General features: G+C 47.7%; 1 protein-coding gene across 1 annotated transcript in view; it reads left to right on the forward strand.

The window, feature by feature from the left end:
• Window positions 1-19,495, forward strand: part of PEBP4 (phosphatidylethanolamine binding protein 4) — a 198,540-nt gene that overhangs the window by 98,954 nt on the left and 80,091 nt on the right. Inside the window, exon 6 of the mRNA XM_045997435.1 lies at window positions 5,182-5,280. Within this exon, the coding sequence (XP_045853391.1) occupies window positions 5,182-5,280 (99 nt within the window). The remainder of the gene's footprint in view (window positions 1-5,181; window positions 5,281-19,495) is intronic.

Here is a 19,495-nt window from a genome sequence, read left to right on the forward strand (position 1 = left end):
GTGCATATCTTTGATTACTAATGAAATGAATGTTCATATGTTTGTTGATCGTTTATACTTCTTATATTAGGAATTTATGCCTATTCATGTAGCATATCTAATTTTCTATTGGTTTATTACTCTTTTTCTTATTGATTTAAAAAGTACTTTACATATTAAGGCTAACCTTCTATCATAGATCTTGTAAATATTTTCTCTCAGCATTATCTTCGAATTTTATTTTGCTTTCTTTTCTTTGTCAAAGAAGTTTCAAAATTATATCTAGTTAAATATATCAATCTTTTCCTTCATGCCATTTACTGTTAACAGTTTGGTGTGTACTTTTCCAGACATTTTCTATGCATATGCAAATATATCTATAAATATATATATAGTTAGATATATAAAGTTTTCCTGCACATTTTAGATGGTATCGTTCAGACTATTCAGTAGCTTATTTCACTTACTAGTGTATTTTAGACATTTTCCCATATTAAAATATAAAGATCTAATTCTAACAGAGTATTCCATTATATGAATTCACTAAATTTCATTAAATCACTTTTTTAAGATTTTTTTTCATTTTCATATGTAAATCTGAAAATTTTTTGGCATATGAAAGAAATGGAGACTGAAGTTTATTCCACATGGTGGGCCAGTTGTCTCAGTAACACTTAAAAAATCATCTGTCTTTTCCCTCCTTGTTTGAAATAACATTATTCTGTTATATTAAATATCCCATGTGTCATGAGAACTTGATCATCTATTAAATACACATATGTTAAGAACATGTTAGGATTTTCTACTTTGCTTCCTCTAGTTACTTGTTATTTAACCAATGCCAAATTGTTTGAATTATTGTAGCTTTATAGTATGTTTTAATATCTTCAAAATCAATACCATTTCCTTATTTTTCCATACTGCCTCGGCTAATTTATTTTTTTCTCCTATTCTGAGCATTAGAATTATTCCATGAAGTTCCCAAAACATCTATTTAGGATTTTGAGTGGATTTGTGTTACATTAACTAATTAATTAAAGGATATCAACATATCTGTAAATGAATCTTTCAGTTTAAAAGCATAGAGTGTCTCCACATCTATTCAAGTTTTCTTTTCATTTACATCAGTAGTGTTTTGGCTTCTTTGTCTAAGTCTTGGATTTTTCATCAAGTCTATTCCTAGATACTTTATATTTTGTATTATAATTGTAAATAAGATTTTTAAAGTGTTTTTTTGGCCATTGTTAATAAGTACTGATATTGTGTGCATTTTGTAACAGCTCACTTTACAATATTAGTCTAGCTGTTTCCAGCTGAGTCTTTGGATTTCTTATGTAGGCAGAGAAAAAAAAATTAATTAATTAAAAGACAGAAAGAGGATGGTTTTATTTCTTTGTTTTTTCCCATTTTATTTATTTTTTCAGCGTAACAGTATTCATTCTTTTTGCACAACACCCAGTGCTCCATGCAAAACGTGCCCTCCCCATTACCCACCACCTGTTCCCCCAACCTCCCACCCCTGACCCTTCAAAACCCTCAGGTTGCCCCAACCTCCCACCCCTGACCCTTCAAAACCCTCAGGTTGTTTTTCAGAGTCCATAGTCTCTTATGGTTCGTCTATGGTTTTATTTCTTTTACAGTATTTACACTTTGTTTCTTTTTACTTTCTAATTACTTTGGCTAGAACTTATTCTTGGGAGTATCAGTTATACAGTTTTTCCTTCTGGGATTCCCCTAGAATTGCACGCACACACACATACACACACACACGCACAAACACCCATACATCCTGGCTCTTTGGGATATGATCCCACACTCCCCCTCATATTTTCTCTCTCTGTTTTAAAATTTTTATTTATTTACTTGAAAAAGAGAGTGAACACAAGCAGGGGGAGGGACAGAGGGAGAGAGAATCCCAAGCAGGCGCCCCGTGAAGCACAGAGCCCAATGTGGGACTCAATTCCAGAACCCTGAGATCACGACCTGAGCCAAAATCCAGAGTCGGACGCTTAAGCGACTGAGCCCCTGAGGCACCCCCTGCCTGCACATTTTAACACCAAACTCGGGGTCTCCCAAATTCGTTACTCCTAATACTCATGGCGCTGTCGTTGACCTAGTTGCCCAAGAAAGAATGTCAGGGTCCTCCTAGACACCTCCCTCTCCCTCATCGGCCCTACCCAGTCATTCCCTGCTATTGACTGGACTGTTGAAATGCATCTTTCTGTCTTCATTACTACTACTTACATTATCAAGCCGTTGCGATCCCTCTTCAGCATATCTCAGTTGACTTTTTTTTCCCTCGTCTTTTAGGTTTTTACTCAACATTTATCATGTGCCTTCCCAAAGCACACACTTACTCATGTCAGTGGTCCATTCAAACAATTTCGGTGGGTCCTGTTGCAAAACAAATTCTAAATGGCCTAGGACACTTCATGCTCTCTACCTTCTAGTCCCTGTAGCCCACCATTCCTCTCTAGCTGCCCCTTGTCCCAGCACACCAAGATTCTTGCCGTTCCCCGAACCTCACCGTTCCTTTGCACAGACCCTTCCCTTTGCCTATAGAGTCTCTTTCCTGACCCTGCTCATTCCTCAAGATTAAGTTCAAAAGCAACTCTGTGCAGGATGCCTGGATTCCCAAGGCAGAGAGGTTTGGGCTCTGTCTTCTGCGTCCCCTGAGCACGGTAAATGTTCCAGCACTCCCGCCCTGGTCTACAGTCCCGTCCCCTTCAGATGAAGAGGCGCCCCAGCTCTTCTCTATTTACCCTACTCACGTCTTACTCTCCCGCTCCCTTCTCATCCTGCATCCTGACCCGTCCGAGGCCCTGTCCACATGAAACCCCGCCACCATTCCTTTCACAGCCGCACCGCAACACTTGATGTGCGATGTCATATTACCTGGGAACCTTACCACAAACCCATGGTGTGTTCAGTTTCTTACTTTCCAAAATGACTATTTCACCCCTTCTTCTTGTCCCCGAACTCCCTATAATCCATCTTTTCCTAATGACCTTGCTTCTAATCCACGGAAGAAACAGAAGTCCTCAGAAGACAGTTTCCTCACCCCTCACCATTGCATTCTGCAATTCCCTTGTGTCTGAGCCTGTATCCTCTGCATCTCCCAGGGCCGGCCCCTCCACTTTCGCTCTGGGTCCTGTCCCCATCCAGCGTTCCAGAGTCCTGGCTCTTGCAACGATCCCTTTTCTCCTCTGTCACCTCTCTCTCTCCCTTTCTCCTGGATCATTTCCACGGACCTGAAGACATGCCTTACTGTCACCTCTTTCTTAAAAGAATAATTTTTAAAAAAACTTCCAAGATCTCTTGACTCTCCCGTCTAGTAACAGCCGCTCCAGACCTCTGACCTCACACTAAGATTTCTTTTATCATCTTTACAGATTACCTCCAATTCCACATCTCCCGTCTCCTCTCCACCTATCCCAAGCAAACCTCAGTCCTTTCTACTCCACGGAAACTGGTCTTGCCAAGTTAGCAGTGTCCCCAGCTTGTCCCATCACAGTCATATCTGTGTCCTTATCTCGCTCTCCCCTTCAGCAGCATTCGGCATAGTTGACCCCCTCCCCCTTTTCAAAACTCTTTTAGGCTCGGCTTTCATGATACCTATTCTTCAGGTGTTGCTCCCACTTTCCTGGCTTCACAGTCTCCTTTGCTAGGTTCTCTTCTCTTCCGAACGTTAGCTGTTCTAGAAAAGTCTTTTCTGTTCCAGAATCCTCTTTTCTGCTCCGTGTCTAATCCAGCCAAGAGGAATCTCATTAGCCTATGGGTTTAAGGTCCATCTCTATGTCAGTGTCTCCAAAACTTAGATACCCGGTCCTGATCTCTCCTCCAGACTCCAGACTCTGACTTTTATACTTTTAGAAGCACTTCTAACTTAATATGCCCAAAACAGAACTTTTAATATCCCCTTTCAAACAGCCTCCTCACCAAGTCTTCTGTGTCTGTAAATGGCACCATTCACCCAGTCGCTCAAGCCAGAAACTCAGGAGACATCCTCAAATTCTCTTTTCCCATGCCCTCAATGCCCTAATGCCCCATCCATCAGCAAATCCCATTGATTCTACCTAAAAATACTTCCCCAGTCTACCTACTTCCTTCTCTCTCTGTTGCTACCATTCGGGTCCAACATGCCACCGTCCTTCCCTTTGCTCTTACAGCTGCCTCCTGACTGGCCTCCCAGCTTCCTCTCCACCCAACCACCAAAACGGTTTTTGAGAAACAAATCACAGCATCTCAGTCTGCTGGCTAAAACCCTCCAATGGTTCTCCACTGCACTTACAGTAAAACCCTCCTCCTCCCGGTACCGAGGCCTACAAAGCCTTCTGTGCCTGCGCCGCCCCTCCCCCCGCCCCCCACCAACCCCACCTCTCAAATCTGGCCTCGTCCATTCTCTCCCTTGCTCTCCCCTAGCCGCGTGGTATTCTTGCTGTTCCCTAAGGCCTTGTTCTTTCCCACCCGCAGGCCTTCGGAGTGGCTGTTTCCTCTTCCCAGAATGCTTGCTCCCTCTCACCCCACCCTGTTTTGTTTTCATTGGAGTACTGGTCCCAAGTGGACATTTCCCTGTGGCTGGGGTTTGCTTTTTGAGTGTTTTTTTTTTTTTTTAAATCTGTGCCTCTTCCCTAGAATGAAAGCTTCCTGAAGGTAAGGCTCACACTTTCTTGTTCTCTGTTGGATGCCTAGCCCATAGAACGCTTTCCGGCACACAGTAGGTATTCACTCAGTGCTTGCCAAAGGGATGAATGGATCCTAGCTTTCCTTGCCACTGGGACCGTCCCCGACACAGACTAAATTCTCCTGGGTTTGCCGAATTCATGGATAAGTTGCTCCAACCATACTGTAAATTTCCTGAGAGCAGAAGCCCTGTTTTAACTTTCTGTTTTCCATCACGGCACCCAGCATGACGCTAGGAACTTCCAGATGCTTAGTAAATATGCTTGTTTGATTTCCTCTTCTTCATAAAGGGAAAACCAGGCTTTTCAGCTGTCTACTTAATAGACTTCATTTCTCTGAGAGTAAACACGTAACCCAAGAGGCATGTCACGAGAACAAAGATGGACTGGGTAGGAAGCTACAGGGGTCGGCCAGCCATTGTCGGCTGCAGTAGAGATCAAAGGAGAGATTGCACCTTGCAGGTTTCCCGTCAGAATTCTAGCCACGACGCTACATTTCTTTCCGGTGAATGTGTTTCAGGACGCAAACTACATCCTGGTGATGGTGGATCCAGATGCACCGAGCAGGTCTTCACCCAAAGCTCAGTTCTGGAGACACTGGCTAGTAACCGATATAAAGGTAAGCAGGCCAGCAGGCACTTTGTGATTCATTTGGGGTTATAGCTAGAGGATGACTGTTCTGTGCGATTCTCGGCTTTGACTCAGGAGGGCTGGGGACTCTGAAGGGCAAGGACTTGTGTGTCAGGTTGTCCTCTGCACCCAGGTGTCACAGCCCCTTCCAAGTTTTCTAACAATTTCAGTAACATCCAGGATCAGTGGTGCATGGGTAAATGGGCTCTCGGGATAAACCAGGTGGGAAGAGCCCCGATTTGTCATGTTTGCTGATTTCTATAATGTAAATACTTCCATCGTGGCCAGTTTTGAGTTCCTGATGATTTAACGATTAACTCACCAATTTTCTTGAAAATTTAACAATTGGCTCCAGCGTACCCCCTCCGGGGGCCTGGATTCAGAGGCACGGGGGTGATTCTGTGCAGCCCGGGTGGAGGGGGGCAGAGCTGGCCAAGGGGGGTCCAGCAGGCACTCCCCCCTCCTAATGGGCTGAGGGGCTTGGGGGAGGCATGGCGATGTCCTTTCCTTTGTACAGAAACAAGAGGCCTCCCCTCCTCTGTGTCCCTCTGCCATCGCATAATTGTAAGGGAACCTCACTCATCCATTCCGGAGTAGGTCTGAGGAACACAAATGGGGTGCAGTGTAACGGGCGTTATGTGGAGGAAGAATAAAAAGATTCTATTCCCAAACAAGTTTTGGAGACTCCTGGTTGCACTGTATTAATCCCATTCCTCACTAAAGGGTTTTTTAGAGCGTTTAATATTCTAACGTGCACTATGGAGTATGCGTTTATTTTCCAACCTCATTTGACTGTTGAATCTGGAGTTCACGAGCGCCTGGCCGCACACTCTGGAAAATCCATGCCATCCAGGCATCTACGCCAGAGAGCTCGCGGATGGCCTTCACAGGGTGTGCGAAGGCATCAACAGTAAGATGGTGGGCATCCGGGACTAGAAAGACTAAGTCTGCATCTAGGTCTGGCTGGTCCCCAAATCAGTGATCACCCTTAAGTTGCCCGGAGTCCCTGTGGGCGTTCATGTTTATCTGTAAGATAGGAACCATGTTACCTCCCCTGTGCGGTTGTCATGATAATCCAAGGAGAGCGCTTTGGAAACCATAGTATCATGAGTGTAAGGAGTTCGTGTTTTTCCTCCCACCTCTGTGGGGCTGAGGAAGGGGTATCAGTGTGAACTAGCCATTGGTGCTCCTGAGCAAAGCAGGGGCTCTCACAGCCCCTAGAGTGGGAGGCTTGGGGAGGACAGCCCATCCTCGGAGGCAGTGCCGGCTATGGACAGACTTGGAAGGGGCCCCCTTCAGGGAGGTTTCCGGCAGCGGCTTCTTGGAAGGTGCCTGAGGGAAAGTGGGGGCATCACTTCAACGCACCTCCCCGGGGCCAAGCCCTGTGAAGAGCCTTGGAAACATCATAAAATGCAAAGGGGCAGAGCTGGCATTTTCATACCATCAGGGTAGGGAGAGGAGCTGAGGACACAAAAGGGAAAGATACTGGATCCTGCCCCAGTCTAGAGCCTGGCTCTTTTCTGTACCTTGGGATCCCCTGGCAGTCACAAGGGGGTGAAGCTCTCAAGAGAGGAGTATTGCTTCGGACATCCCACACCAGGCTGTCTGTGAGAGGGTTCTACAGGCGAGTTCTGAGGCAGATTTCAGAAACCGTGGTGGATGGAGTAATTTCAGCATCGAGGGCCGCTTGGGGCTGTGAGGCTGCCTCTTTTCCAAGTCTGAACCCCCCCAACCCCGCCCATCCCCCTCCCCTCAGCGTGCACTTGGGACAGTTCCGTCACAGGCTCTTCGTGGCACAGACGTGGGTTCTCAGCAGCCCAGCTGAGAAGCGCAGCAGGTGACAGGTGGCAGGTGACAGCTGTCCGGCAAGACTGCTAAGCCTCAGAGCTTAGCAGAGCCACCTGCCCGGGCATGGCCCTCGGCCTTCCCGCTCAGACCGGAGGCGGCTTGGGTTTCAGGCACATTTTCACCCACTTTCCCTGATCCAAGAGTCCAGCAGGAAGCAGCAGCTCCCCTCATCCCCATCTACTCAGCCCGCCCACCAGCTCCCAAATTCCTCCAGCCATGTGGCCAGTATAAAAACCAGGCTCGTTCGGGTCTCAGGCTGTGGACCTCGGCCAAAAAAAAAAAAAGGGGAAGGCTCTAATCAACCCCAGAAGCACTTCCTCTGTGTGGGCGTTCCTGGTGGCTGACTGGGTCTCAGACCTTAGAGCGAGTTCAAATCCGCTGGGAAACATGTTAGAATGCAGATTCCCAGGCACCACTTCTGTCAGTGTGGGGAGCATGAGTCCCCAGAAAGAAGTTTAGCCAGCTGAAGGAGACCACGGAGCTCAGTGTCAGAATGCCTTGGTCACTGCCGTCGTCACCCACCTGTGGAGCAATTTTCAAGTGACAATCGCTTTTGACACTTCCATGATGGCTTTGGGAACTAGGCATTTTGCCCATTTCGTAGGTGGGCAAGCTAAACTTAGAGGGGTTGGCTGATGCAGTCTCTCGGCGAGAGGGTCATAGAGCTGGGTCTACAGTCCAAACCCCCCCGAGCTCCAAATTGCAGACCCTTCCTGCCATACCACGTGGTTTGTACAACATCTCTGCCAGCCATTCTGCTGTGGCAAGAGGCATCCTACTGTGCCCTCTCTGCCAGATGGGAAACAGAGTCTCTGTGGTTCGCCTGCCTTTCCAGGGCTCTCTTTCTGGTTCCCTCTTACAGATGGGACAGATGGGTGCTGCAAGGGAACCTCTCCAGGGGATGCTATCTTGGGCGATGAAATATACCTGGGAGGCATTTTGAACCCTTCGGTAATTTTAACCCTTGATATGTTAGGTTAAAAGTGAAGCCTACCTAGTATCGTTACCCTCAGCAGTCAGTGGCCTCAACAGTAAGGCACACCGTAAAGTCACAGCCGATGTAGAGTGACGGCAGCCCTGTGATTCACAGTGGCCACAGAGGTGGAACCCCGGTTGGCCTTGAAATTAGGGACCCAGGTCTAATTGGGTAGTGGGTGCAGCCACAGCCATGGGAACCCCTCAGTAGGGGCGATTTGGAGGCCGTCTGCCCAGGTTGAAACAGCAGGCAGTTCTGAGGGACACAGGGAACATCTGCAGCCCCCTGCCCCAAAGAGAGGCCGACCGCAGTCTACTGCAGAGTGGGATAAAGCTCTGGAGAGAGGAAACTTGTACAAAAACCCGAGAGAAGTCCGCAGTAGGAGCCAGGCGTTCTTGGTGCCCTTTGTTCGCCAAATTCAACAAATACGAATTCACCAATTCACCGCCATTTGCAAGTGTAAACGCGAGGACTCTGGAGCTCGAATGTGAACCCACCGGTATGGCTATGTGATCTTGGGGGGCCAGATAACTGAACCTGCATCGCAATACGCTCCCTGGAAAAGTGGGGCCAATCAGTAGTCCCTGCCTCACGCCCTTGTTAGGAAGTTCAAATGCGTTCTTTTTAGTAGAGCGCTTGGACTGGTACCCAGAACGCATAGTGAGCTGCGCACAATTGCTGGTGGTAACATTATCCTTGTTCCTAAGTCAGGCATTGCTCTGGCCCCAGGGCTGCAAATGTGCACACAACAGGGCAAACCTTTGCCTTCCCAGGGCTTCTGCTCTAGTGAGGCAGGGGAAGAAGGCTGCAGCGCGGGGCTGGGATTCCAGGGGCACCGGCGGCTCCTGGGGCAGAACTTCCCACAGCGATGGGTTCCCATTAGCTCATGGGCAGGACAAGGCTTCAGTCCCCAATGCTGGCCAGACTACGGTAGGCAGGGACTCCCGGGTAAAGCATGCCGTCCTTCTCCGCCCCCTCTTTGAAAAACCTCTCGTAGAACAAAAGAGATTTCGAACAGAGCATTGACAACATCTCTCTCCCCTCAGTGCCCTGTCCTCGGCTTCTTCTTTAAGATGTTTTTCAGTTCTGATTCAATCTAACTAATAATCTTCGTGCTAAAGCCTAATTAAGATATCAATTAATTTGCATCATTCATTTCAGAAGAAAAGCTTATTGGTTCATCTTCTATTTGTCTCTGAAATTAGTGCTCAGAGCTTTTCATGCAGATATTTTCATTAGACTTTTTATTGTTAATGGGAATATTGAACACAGGAAGATGGTATATTAATACCTTCCACAAAGAATATCATGATTGGTGACAAAGAACACTAAGAACAATTAAGGAGACAAGAGTACCTTTTTTCTTCCAAAAAAGAAAATCTTCCTAGAAACCGTCAATGATTCTAAAATTTGCCCTGAATATCTTTTTTGTTTTAAGAAAGAAAGCGAAACGGCAAGTTCATGTTTCCCTTTCATTCAGTGCCCTCAACCTTTGGCAGCTGTAAGCGCAACCAATTCTGGGTGGAATTAAAAGGACCTCTAAGAGCCCATTATTCTGTCTACTTTTCTTACAAGGGTTGAATTTTTCCATAATGAGAGGTTGTTTTTGAAGGGACCCCTCACTGTGTTAGGTGAATAAGATAAATAGGAAACCAAATAAACAGATCAAGGATCTTAGCCCCTTGCTTTCCAGTGATGCAGTTAGCACACACCAGGACCCTTTTGCTTGAATGATCGATCAGTCCTGCTCCTGAGTGATCTCAGGAAAGTCACTTGGCCTCTCTGAGCCTGCGGCTTCTCCTCTGTAAAAATGACACAAATCCTTACCCTTCAGGGTTGTGACAGGAGAAGGAAATTACATATGCAAAGAGGGGAAGCGTCCCTAGAGAGAGGCTCTATAGAGAATGGCAAATTTATCCTGTTCCTAACCAGTTGAGCAGCAGATACTGTAGAAATTTAAATATACTGTGTGCGTGCACACGCGCGCACGTGTGTGTGTGTGTGTGTGTGTGTGTAATACTGGAATATTATAAATATTCTAATATTATGTATATTATGCAATATATATATTCCAATTTCAATGTCTATGCTCAGAAGCAAGCAGATGATAACAAACAGAAGAATAAACAATCTTTATCAGGACCACAAGTTCAGATGAAGAGATCAAACCAAGGAAATGGGATTGATTAATTAACTTATTTATTTAGACCTGTATTTTTAGTTTTTCTGCTCTTTGCTCACTTGTCCATGCATGCTTTGCCCTGTACTGTGAGGGTCCATTAATTTAAGTAATGAACACCAGGAAGGCACGGCTTCTGCTCCCTAAAGAGCTAAGGGCCATAGCAGGCTTTAGGTGATAGGGACAGTGCAGGGGGTCCCTGGGTGTAAAGCAGACTGATACAAGGCCACCCTGAAGGGGCAGGGACTAGGCCTGTACTTTTGGGTCAGATGAACTAGGGGAGGATCCAGGCTCTGGCACTTTCACATGGGAATTCTGAGCCTCAGTTTCTTTATCATGAAAATGGGCGTGATAATATTATCTCTTTCCCAGTGTTCAAGGAAATTAAGGCTCCTGACTCTGAATGGAATAGTAGGACCTCAGTAAATGTGATTCTCTCCCCTATGACCCCCAGCTTGGAGATCTAACCAGCTTAGAGTAGCCACTTAGAATTGAACAGCTTCCCTGAGGCTCTCAGACTTATGTTTTGCAAAGTAAGAATTCTAGGTAATGAGGCAAGCCTGCCAGTAAAAACAGCTCATCCTTTTTGCCTTTCAAATCCAGGTGGGTTCAGGCCCAGCCCGCAGAACCCCACCTGACTAGGGCCTGCTTTCATAGAGGCACTAGTAGTTGGGACAAAGGGATGGGTCCCCTCAGTCAGCCTTTGGGAATTGTCCTGTGCTCCCTTGAACCAGACCACAGCCAGGGCAGGGGGCTGGGCTGCCAGGGCCGGTCAGGCCTATGGTGTGCTCCCTGTGAGGACTACACATCTTCCCGGACACTTGCCATCTGTCTTTTTAACACAAGCCAGCACCCTTTCGCCATTTCTTTATCACTCACAGTCCCCCACCTTGCTGTCATTGTCCCACTGCAGAGATGCTCTCATTCCCATTCAAAATAATTTAAATAAAATGTTGCTACAAAGTGTAATATTATCTTTTGATGAATGTTTTTAAAGCCCTTTAGGTTTTCATGGTAATTTGCCGTGTAAAATTATTTGGAGATAAGAGCCAAATTAGCTCTCGTATGCTGAGGTCGCTGTGTCCTGTTATCCATGTGAGCACTGTTTAAATATAATCAGTCCTCAGACTAATGCAGCATAATTGTTCACTTGAAATAGCTTTTTTTACTCCATTCAATGAGTCATTAAAATATTCAAGGGATAATGCAGTGAATTGGAAATGAATTTATCATATTATCCCATACATACTGTAGTGCTTCAGGTAACTAAGGAGAAAGAGAGAGAGAGAGAGAGAATGAATATGATGTGTACAAGCAGGAAAGGGGCCAGGATAGGAAAGGACTATGGTCAACAAAGCTTTTTAGCTGGCTTATGGAAACTATGTATAGATAGGCTGACCAGGAGGGTGGGGGGAAAAATGGAAAGTACTGTTCTTCGAAGAGCTTGTGCGCGCTCTCTCTCTCTCTCTCCCTCATTCTCTCTCCCTCCCTCTCTCTCAGCACTCTGAGAGTCTGTGCTCCACCACAGCTCCGCTGTTAACTTATTTTTATCAAATATGTTTATATCAGAAAGTCGTTATGGAAACCAATTCTGCCATCCAGGAGAATTCCTGGATCAGGCAGAAAATTCTCTCTCTCTGTCTCTGTCTCTGTCTCTCTCTCTCTCTCTCTCCCTATCCTCTCTTGCTCTCCCCCCCCCCCCACCGAACACTGTCTCTCTCTCACACACACACTCACACAGTCACACACACACACACACCTCCCTCACACACACCCATGGAAGCCCCCAAAAGGAACAGCACAGTCTTACCCCCCAATTCTGAACTCAGCTCTGACGGGAACAGAGAGTGGCTCCCCTCCACGGCCATGCTGTAAAGTGGATAAGACTGAGACAGACACCCTGCCCTGACACAAGGAACCTGGGTTTGTCACTGTCCCCTGGCCTCAGGACCCCAACCCTGAACACATGCGCTTCGGAAGAGACAAAGGAGGGGCTGGTGCAGCATATCGGAGAGCTCCTTCCTTGATTTCAGGAGATTTCTGTTCCTGTGCACTCTTCATACCACACCTGGAAGAGTGTCTTCTGTTCTGGCCACAGTATTTGATGAAAGATCCTGAGCAGCATGAGGAAAGCAACCAGAACAGCGAGGCTGTGTAAATGTACGTTTATGTCAAGTGAGCTGGACGAGGTGGGGATGGCAAGCCTTCTGGAACAGGACAGGAAGACGTAACAACTGTCTTTAAAAATTCTTTAACGATTTCCTTAAGAATGTGAAGACATCTAATTGGAAAACGAGGGTGATCCAGCTGTGTTCCATGGGGCAGAATCAGAACCAATGGGTGATATTTACAGGGAGGTAAATTTGACTCCCTAGAAGAAAGAACTTTCTAAGAATTTGAACTGCCTGAGAACTGAGCATATACTCCACAAAGGAGAGAACTTTTTATCACAGAAAGTACTTATTCGTGGGTGACCCAGGGACTCCCCCAGTGCGTGAAAGGCTGGAGCGGGTGACTCCTTGGGTGTTTCCATCTGCGTCTGTTCTCTCCTGGCTAGAAACTCTCTTCTCACAGCTTAGATTTGTGTAACATATTAACGACAGCAGTAATAGTTAAAGAAGGAAGGGAGTGCCTGGGTGGCTCAGTCAGTTAGCATTGGACTCTGGGTTTGGGCTCAGGTCATGACCCTGAAGTCATGGGATGGAGCCCCACGTTGAGCTCTGTACTGGCCGTGGATTCTCCCTCTCCCTCTGCCCCTCCCCACCATGCTCACTCACTCTCTCAAAAAAAAAAAAAAAAAAAAAGAAAAAAGAAAAAAGAAAGAAAGGAAAAGGAAAGAGAAGAGGAAAAAAGAAGATCAGGAAAAAACACTTGCTCACTTAGCATGTGGTTTGGGGCACTGTGCTTCACATGAATGTCTCATTTAGTCTTAACAGAAGCCCTAAGAGGAAGGTAGTAGGGACAAGAGAAAGAAGGCCTGGAGGGACTGAGCTACTTGCCTGGGATTTCATGGCTGCCATGTGGCTGACTGGGATTTGAATCCAGAGCCTAGACGTGGGATTGTGATGCAGTAGGACATCTCCCTTGTTGGGGAGTGGGGGGGCAGGGGGGAGTGTACTGGAACATGCGACAGCTTCTTCCAGGGCCAGGTGTGGCAGCTAAGAGGGCCGGGGTGAGCGGGGCAGTTCGCACTTCCTGGCCCTCTACCCTTGGCCGCCCCCACTTCCGCCAGAGCACATGGCCTTGACTCTGGACCTTGGAACGCAGCACACGCCCCCGGAAGTCGATCCTCCGACTTACCCGGAAGCACATGATTTATGTGCCCGAGTCTGTCCCCTCAACTGTAAAAGGACACTAGCATCCGCCTTGCAGGAACGCTGTGAAGATTCAGTGAAATCAGATGTGGGGCTCTGGGGCCATGTGGGAGGTCCTGCTTCCACCGGCTAGCACCCCCAGTCCTCCGCAGGAAGTTTAGAAAGTCGGGGTGAACGGCACTCTCCGTACATACTTCGGGATGAGCTGTCCACTGGTGACAGTTTTTAAAAAGGCAAGGCAGGCATAGGACTTAACAGTGAAGTGTTGGGACCAGCTCCTTAACCAGCACTGTCCTCAGCACTGTGGTGATTAACAACAATAAATGATAGACAGACAGAGAGGTTTTTGGTAAATAAATGTTAGAAGAATTTAAAATGTGATTTTTTTTTTCTGCTACTGAGTTGGAAGGACAAGGCTCAACGTGTAGGAAAGAGTAGAACTCAAGGGGTATGGTGTCAGCTCCTACTGGGCTCTTGAGGCTCAGAGAGCAATGAAAGGGCAGAGCACTGTCCCCTTGGCAGTGGGGCAACCACTCCTCCTTCAAGGCTCAGCTCCTGATACCTCCAGCTTTGTCCTTCTTCGCTTTGTTATTATTTATGGGTCTCTTCTCCTGACTAGACCATGAGTTCCCGGAGAGTAGAATGGTATCTTACTATTTTGCCAGCACTTAGCTAGGGGGCCCTGAACATAGGAGGCCCTTAGTAAGTGTTGGTTCAATCAGTTAATGAAGGCATGAGGGCATGAATAAGAGAGTAAAGGAAGGAAGGCTGGACGGGTGAGTGAATGGATAGTGGTTGGGTAGGAGGAGGATGGATATGATAACTTCACAGCAGAGATAAAAGTCGAGCTGGACCTCCGATTATGAGCAGGCCTGGAAAAGTCAGGATACCAGAGCCTCCGTTCCAGGAAGGGAGCAGAATAACTAAACACAGGATTCCTGGGTGGCTCAGCCAGTTAAGCATCTGCCTTTGGCTCAGGTCATGATCCTGGGGTCCTGGGATTGAGCCCTGCAACTGGCTCCCTGCTCAGTGGGGAGCCTGCTTCTCCCTCTGCCTGCTGCTCTCCCTGCTTGTGCGTTCTCTCTCACTCTCTCTTTCTCTCTCTCTCAAACAAATAAATAAAATCTTAAAAAACAACTGCAACAAAACAAAACTAAATGCTCAGACATTTGAATGGCATAGGAAAAAAAAATCATAAATATAAATGCCGAGACGGCTGAGTTAATTAAAGCCTTTATCACTTCTGTCTAGATTATTATTGCAAAGGTCTAACTGGTCCCCCTCCTACAACCCCAACCCCTCCAAAATTATCTGTTTTTCTAAAATTGAAATATGATCACATTAGTTCCCTAGTTGAAACCCTACAATGACTCCTCAGTAGCTCAGGACAGAGTCCTATCTGGCTAGCATGGTATTCACGACCTCTGAGGCTCTGGCCTCTGCCTCCCCCGCCAGCCCCCAAGGTGCTCCTGCTGAACAGCTTGAGGTATCTCACACCTTCTGTGTGTCCTAGGCCTCTAGGGACCACGCTTGTTGTGACCTGTCTCCCTAGGAAGCCTTTCTGCAATCTGCAAACGCTTACTGGCCTTTCATGAATTAATATCTCATGAGCTAAGACCTTCGAAGTCCAGAAAGGACTTAGATTTACAATCACAAAGTCATTTCCAGAAATAGGATAAGAAAATATAAATTCCCAAACTGAGGCTGGCGAGTGTGCTATCAATCCACATCAACGCTCAATACCGATTTAATAAACAGATGGTCTGAAACAACACAGAAAACAGTGAACACTGGGAGTCAGCATAGGTTCACTAAAAACAAGTCACACCTCCCCACTCAGATTTCTTTGTTGATAAAAAGCACTGATCCAGTGAGCCAGGAGGAGGTCCACAGTACAGCTTGACTGACCAAGGCATTAGACTAAGTCAATCTTGGTGAACTTGTTGGCAAGGAAGAGAAATACAGCTTCAGTGACTATTGTGCTAGGTGGGTTTGTGGCTTGTTAACAATTCCCAAAGAGTGTTGACTAATCACGTGTCACCTTGTTTGATATGTTTGTAGATAGCATGCTTACCAGATTGGTAGATCCCACAAAGTTTCAAGGAATTGCTGGTATGATGGTTAATTTTAGCAAACTGGAAGGATGGGCCTGCCTTGAACGACTTCAATTTAACAGGGGTTCATCTGAAGGTTCTATATTTAGGTTCTAAATCAATTGCACAAGTACAAAACGTGGAAGATCTGGCATGGCAGGAGTTCATGAGGAAGAAGGAGCAAAGGAGTTTTAGTTAATTTTTAAGCTAATCTTAAGCTAATAATAGAATTGTCAAACCATAAAGCAGGAATTAAGAACATTAATGTAATCTTAGATCACGTCGATGGAAGTAAAGGCTTTTAGATCATTGAAGATGATAATTTCCCTTTACTGCATCAGTCAGACCACCTCTGTTCACCCATTCATTCATTCACTCATTCATTCATTCAGCCTAAGCTCAGCATATCTTAGGCAATAGTTTTCATTCAGGTGCTGCAGATCATAAAATCCCCTCCACCAGGGAAGAGCAGCCTATCTGGTGAGAGAGGCAGAGGAGTAAATCAGTGACTACATACCGTACAGAGTGGGAGTGTCAGGGTGGAGTTAGGTCCCAAGAACCTAGGAGGAAAGAAGGTGGGCTCCACAGAGGGGGTGATCCTTTTAGCAGAGTAGAAATTGGGCAGGTGAACAGTGAGGAAAGGGCACACAAGCAGAGGAAGTAGCAGAAGCAAAGGTCCCAGGACAGGAAGCAAGGTCCTGGGTCAGGAACAGACTGGCTGGGTTCCAGGAACAGAGAGAAGGCCAGTGCAGCAGGAGCAGAGTGGTCAAAGGGAAATGCACAGGAGATGAGCAGTGAGGAAGACTCTAAAGGACAGAGGGTCTTGACCTTGGCCACTCCCTGGCTAGAATCACCTGGGAGGCTGTGCTCCAGCTAGATCCAGACCAGGTAGATCAGAACCCCTGGAAGCAGAGCCCAGGCACCATTTCTGTTGAGAATTCCCAGGTGATACAAATGTGCTTCTGGTGGGGGAGGGAGACTGTGAGTCACTAGTCAGAGTATAAAGTTTCAGTGACACGAAATGAGTAAGTTCTAGAGATTAATAATGTACATGTAAAAATTTGTTAAAAGGGCAAATCTCATGTTGAGAGTTCGCAACACATTTTTTAAAAAAGGGAAAGAGAAAATTGGAGGAAAAACAATATGAGTCTGGGATTGAGAATTATTGTCTCCTGGCTCAGGCAGAGAGTTTGGCACATGGTTATTGGACAGCTTTAAAAACTGCTTTGGATGAAAACTGCTTTGTGTCTTTTTAATTCCTATTTATTGAAGTAATCTCTACACCCAACATGGGGCTCAAACCCACAACCCCAACATCAAGGGTTGCATGCTCCTCCAGCTGAGCCAGCCAGACACACCCTCTTTGGGTCTTTATTATTTTTTTAAGATTTATTTATTTATTTGAGAGACAGAGGATGAGAGCACAAAGGGAGAGGGAGAAGCAGACTCCCGGCTGAGCGGGAAACCTGATGTGGGACCCGACCCCAGGACCCCAGGATCATGACCTGAGCCGAAGGCAGAGGCTTAACTGACTGAGCCACTCTGGCCCTCTCTGCTTGGTGTCTTTAGAAGATCGCTCTAACTGCCGTGTAGAGTGGCAGCATGGAAGCCACAAGAGGCCATTCCCCTCCTTTGGGAGGGATGAGGGTGGCTTGCACCAAGGTGACGCAGTGGGCATGGAGAGGGTAGCTCTGGGGTCTATTGGAGGTTAAGAGCAGACTGGACTTGCCAGTGGATTAGACATGGTAGGAAAGGATGATCCAAGGATGCTACCTAGATTTGGGGCCTGAGCAAGTGGCAATGCCATTTACTGAAATGGAAAACACTGGAAGACGGGCTGGAGTGCAGTGGGGAGAGGATGGGGTGGGGGTTGAAGTTCTGTCTCAGACAGTTAATTCTGAGATGCTCTTTAGATCTTCACTGGAGATTTCAAGCAGGAGACTGAGGCGGAGGCGGGAAGCCAGGGAAGGTGGCAAGAGAGGAGGCCTGACTCTGGGGCACCTCTGGGTGTTTGTAACCACGAGGCCTTTAAGGCTGCCTCTTGAGGACAGGGATGACTAAGTTGTTTTTGGAGGTGTTCAGGAAGAAGCCATTGGCCAGGAATGGGGCAAAAGGTTGAGCCAGGTGGTCCTAGGCTGCCGCCTGTAGCTCTCAGCTGCTGGGATTTTATGAAGGAGCCTGACACCAGCCTGCCTAGAGCTGAGGGCAGAGAGGCCGTGAGGCCAGGGCTGTGGAGGCACCCTGCAGGCCACGAGAAGTTGGTTCTGTTTAGCAGGAAACTGTGTGCCTCTTTGAGAGGAGCTTGGGACTCGGAGACCTGTGTCCCGGGTCCCTTGTTAGCTGGACGCCACTGCTCCGGCCGCCCCTCCAGGGGTCTCTGTCGTCTCACCTGCAAATGAGCAGGTTAGGTAGGTTTGGGCCATCACATCCAGCTCTGAGAGTCTGATTCCATCCTTGATCCTCTCGTCGGCGGTCCTCGCCCGGTTCCCTGCTCGCCTGCTCTCCCGTCTGCGGAGCATTTCGGAGTGCCGGAGAGGGTGGCATTGGAGGGGGGCATGGAAGCTGCTCCGATTTATTGTTCAATAAATCGTTTGCTGCAGCTTTACGATTAGCAACGTCTGCCTTGGAACCTTCTTCCCCAGGGATTTCCAACCCACAGCTGGGACTGGTGTCAGTCTGGACGGTGTTGCAAACCTCAGCGACAGACCTTAGAGGACCAGAGTGGGCCAGGGAGCAGGGCGAGGCCCGCCCAGGTCTGGTTTAGGAGAAAGGGAGCTGCAGCCTGCCGTAGCAACTGGAGGAAGGCAAGCCTGTGGCAGGAGGCCTGCTGCGGGCGGCTGCAGGAACCCAATCATGCCAGGGTGAGCGATAGGCCTTGAGTAGTGGGCAGCAGGAGGGAGGGACGGGGGGACGTCCCAGTGTACCGTGCTCTCCTGCCAGCACTCAGCCCAGAAAGACATGGCGGAGTTGGTGTGGGGAGACCAGAGCCCGAGGGGCAGGAGACGGCAACCCCGCCACCACTACCCCCTGCCACCCCACCCCACTCCCACCACCTCCCCGCCACCTCTGGCAGTGGGCTGTGTTGCTTCCCAGGAAGATGAGGAGGAGAAAACCACAGTCCAGAGCACTCTGGAAAGAATCCGGGACTCCGCTTGGGTCTGAGGTGGGGGGTGCTGCAGGAAAGGACTTCAATAGGGTGGAAAGACAGACCCCCTAGAGCTCCTTGGGCTGCTGCCCTGTCAAGCCCTTGGCTGAGAATTAGCTCTTTCCTTTCAAAGAGGGTGGAAGTCACTGTTTTCTTGTCTCAGTTGATGAACAGATTCTGGGTGGCAGGAGTCACCATAGAAACAGGTGCTATCTTAAGCAAATGAGCCTTATTAACCTTAAGAGTGGTGGAGTTTTCACAAGATTGCACATATAGGGTAGGAGGAGAGATGGGTTTGATGGGGGGAGGGCCCCGGTGCTGGGGAGCCATGCTGCGGTGGCTCTGGGTGTGTGTGTGTGTGCGTGTGCATGTGTGTGTGTATGTGTGGATGCATGTGTGTGGATGCATGTCTGGTGTGCTTTTGTAAAACCATTTCTCAGGCAGTGAGCTCACATTCAGCCTTTTTCCTAAGAAATGCACACATCCCCCAAAGAAACTTTGATCTCCTTGGGAACTGGCCTCCAGGTAGCAGAGGTCAAGAGCCTAGCCTCCACCCCTAATTCTTTCTCCCGCTGCTGTTTCTAGTCCCTGCATCTGCTGTGTGTCAGGAACAGGTGCCCTTCCCCAAGGATCTGGCCACCTGGTAGCA

Source organism: Meles meles, chromosome 2 (assembly GCF_922984935.1).
Source record: "Meles meles chromosome 2, mMelMel3.1 paternal haplotype, whole genome shotgun sequence".
Lineage (NCBI taxonomy): Eukaryota > Metazoa > Chordata > Mammalia > Carnivora > Mustelidae > Meles > Meles meles.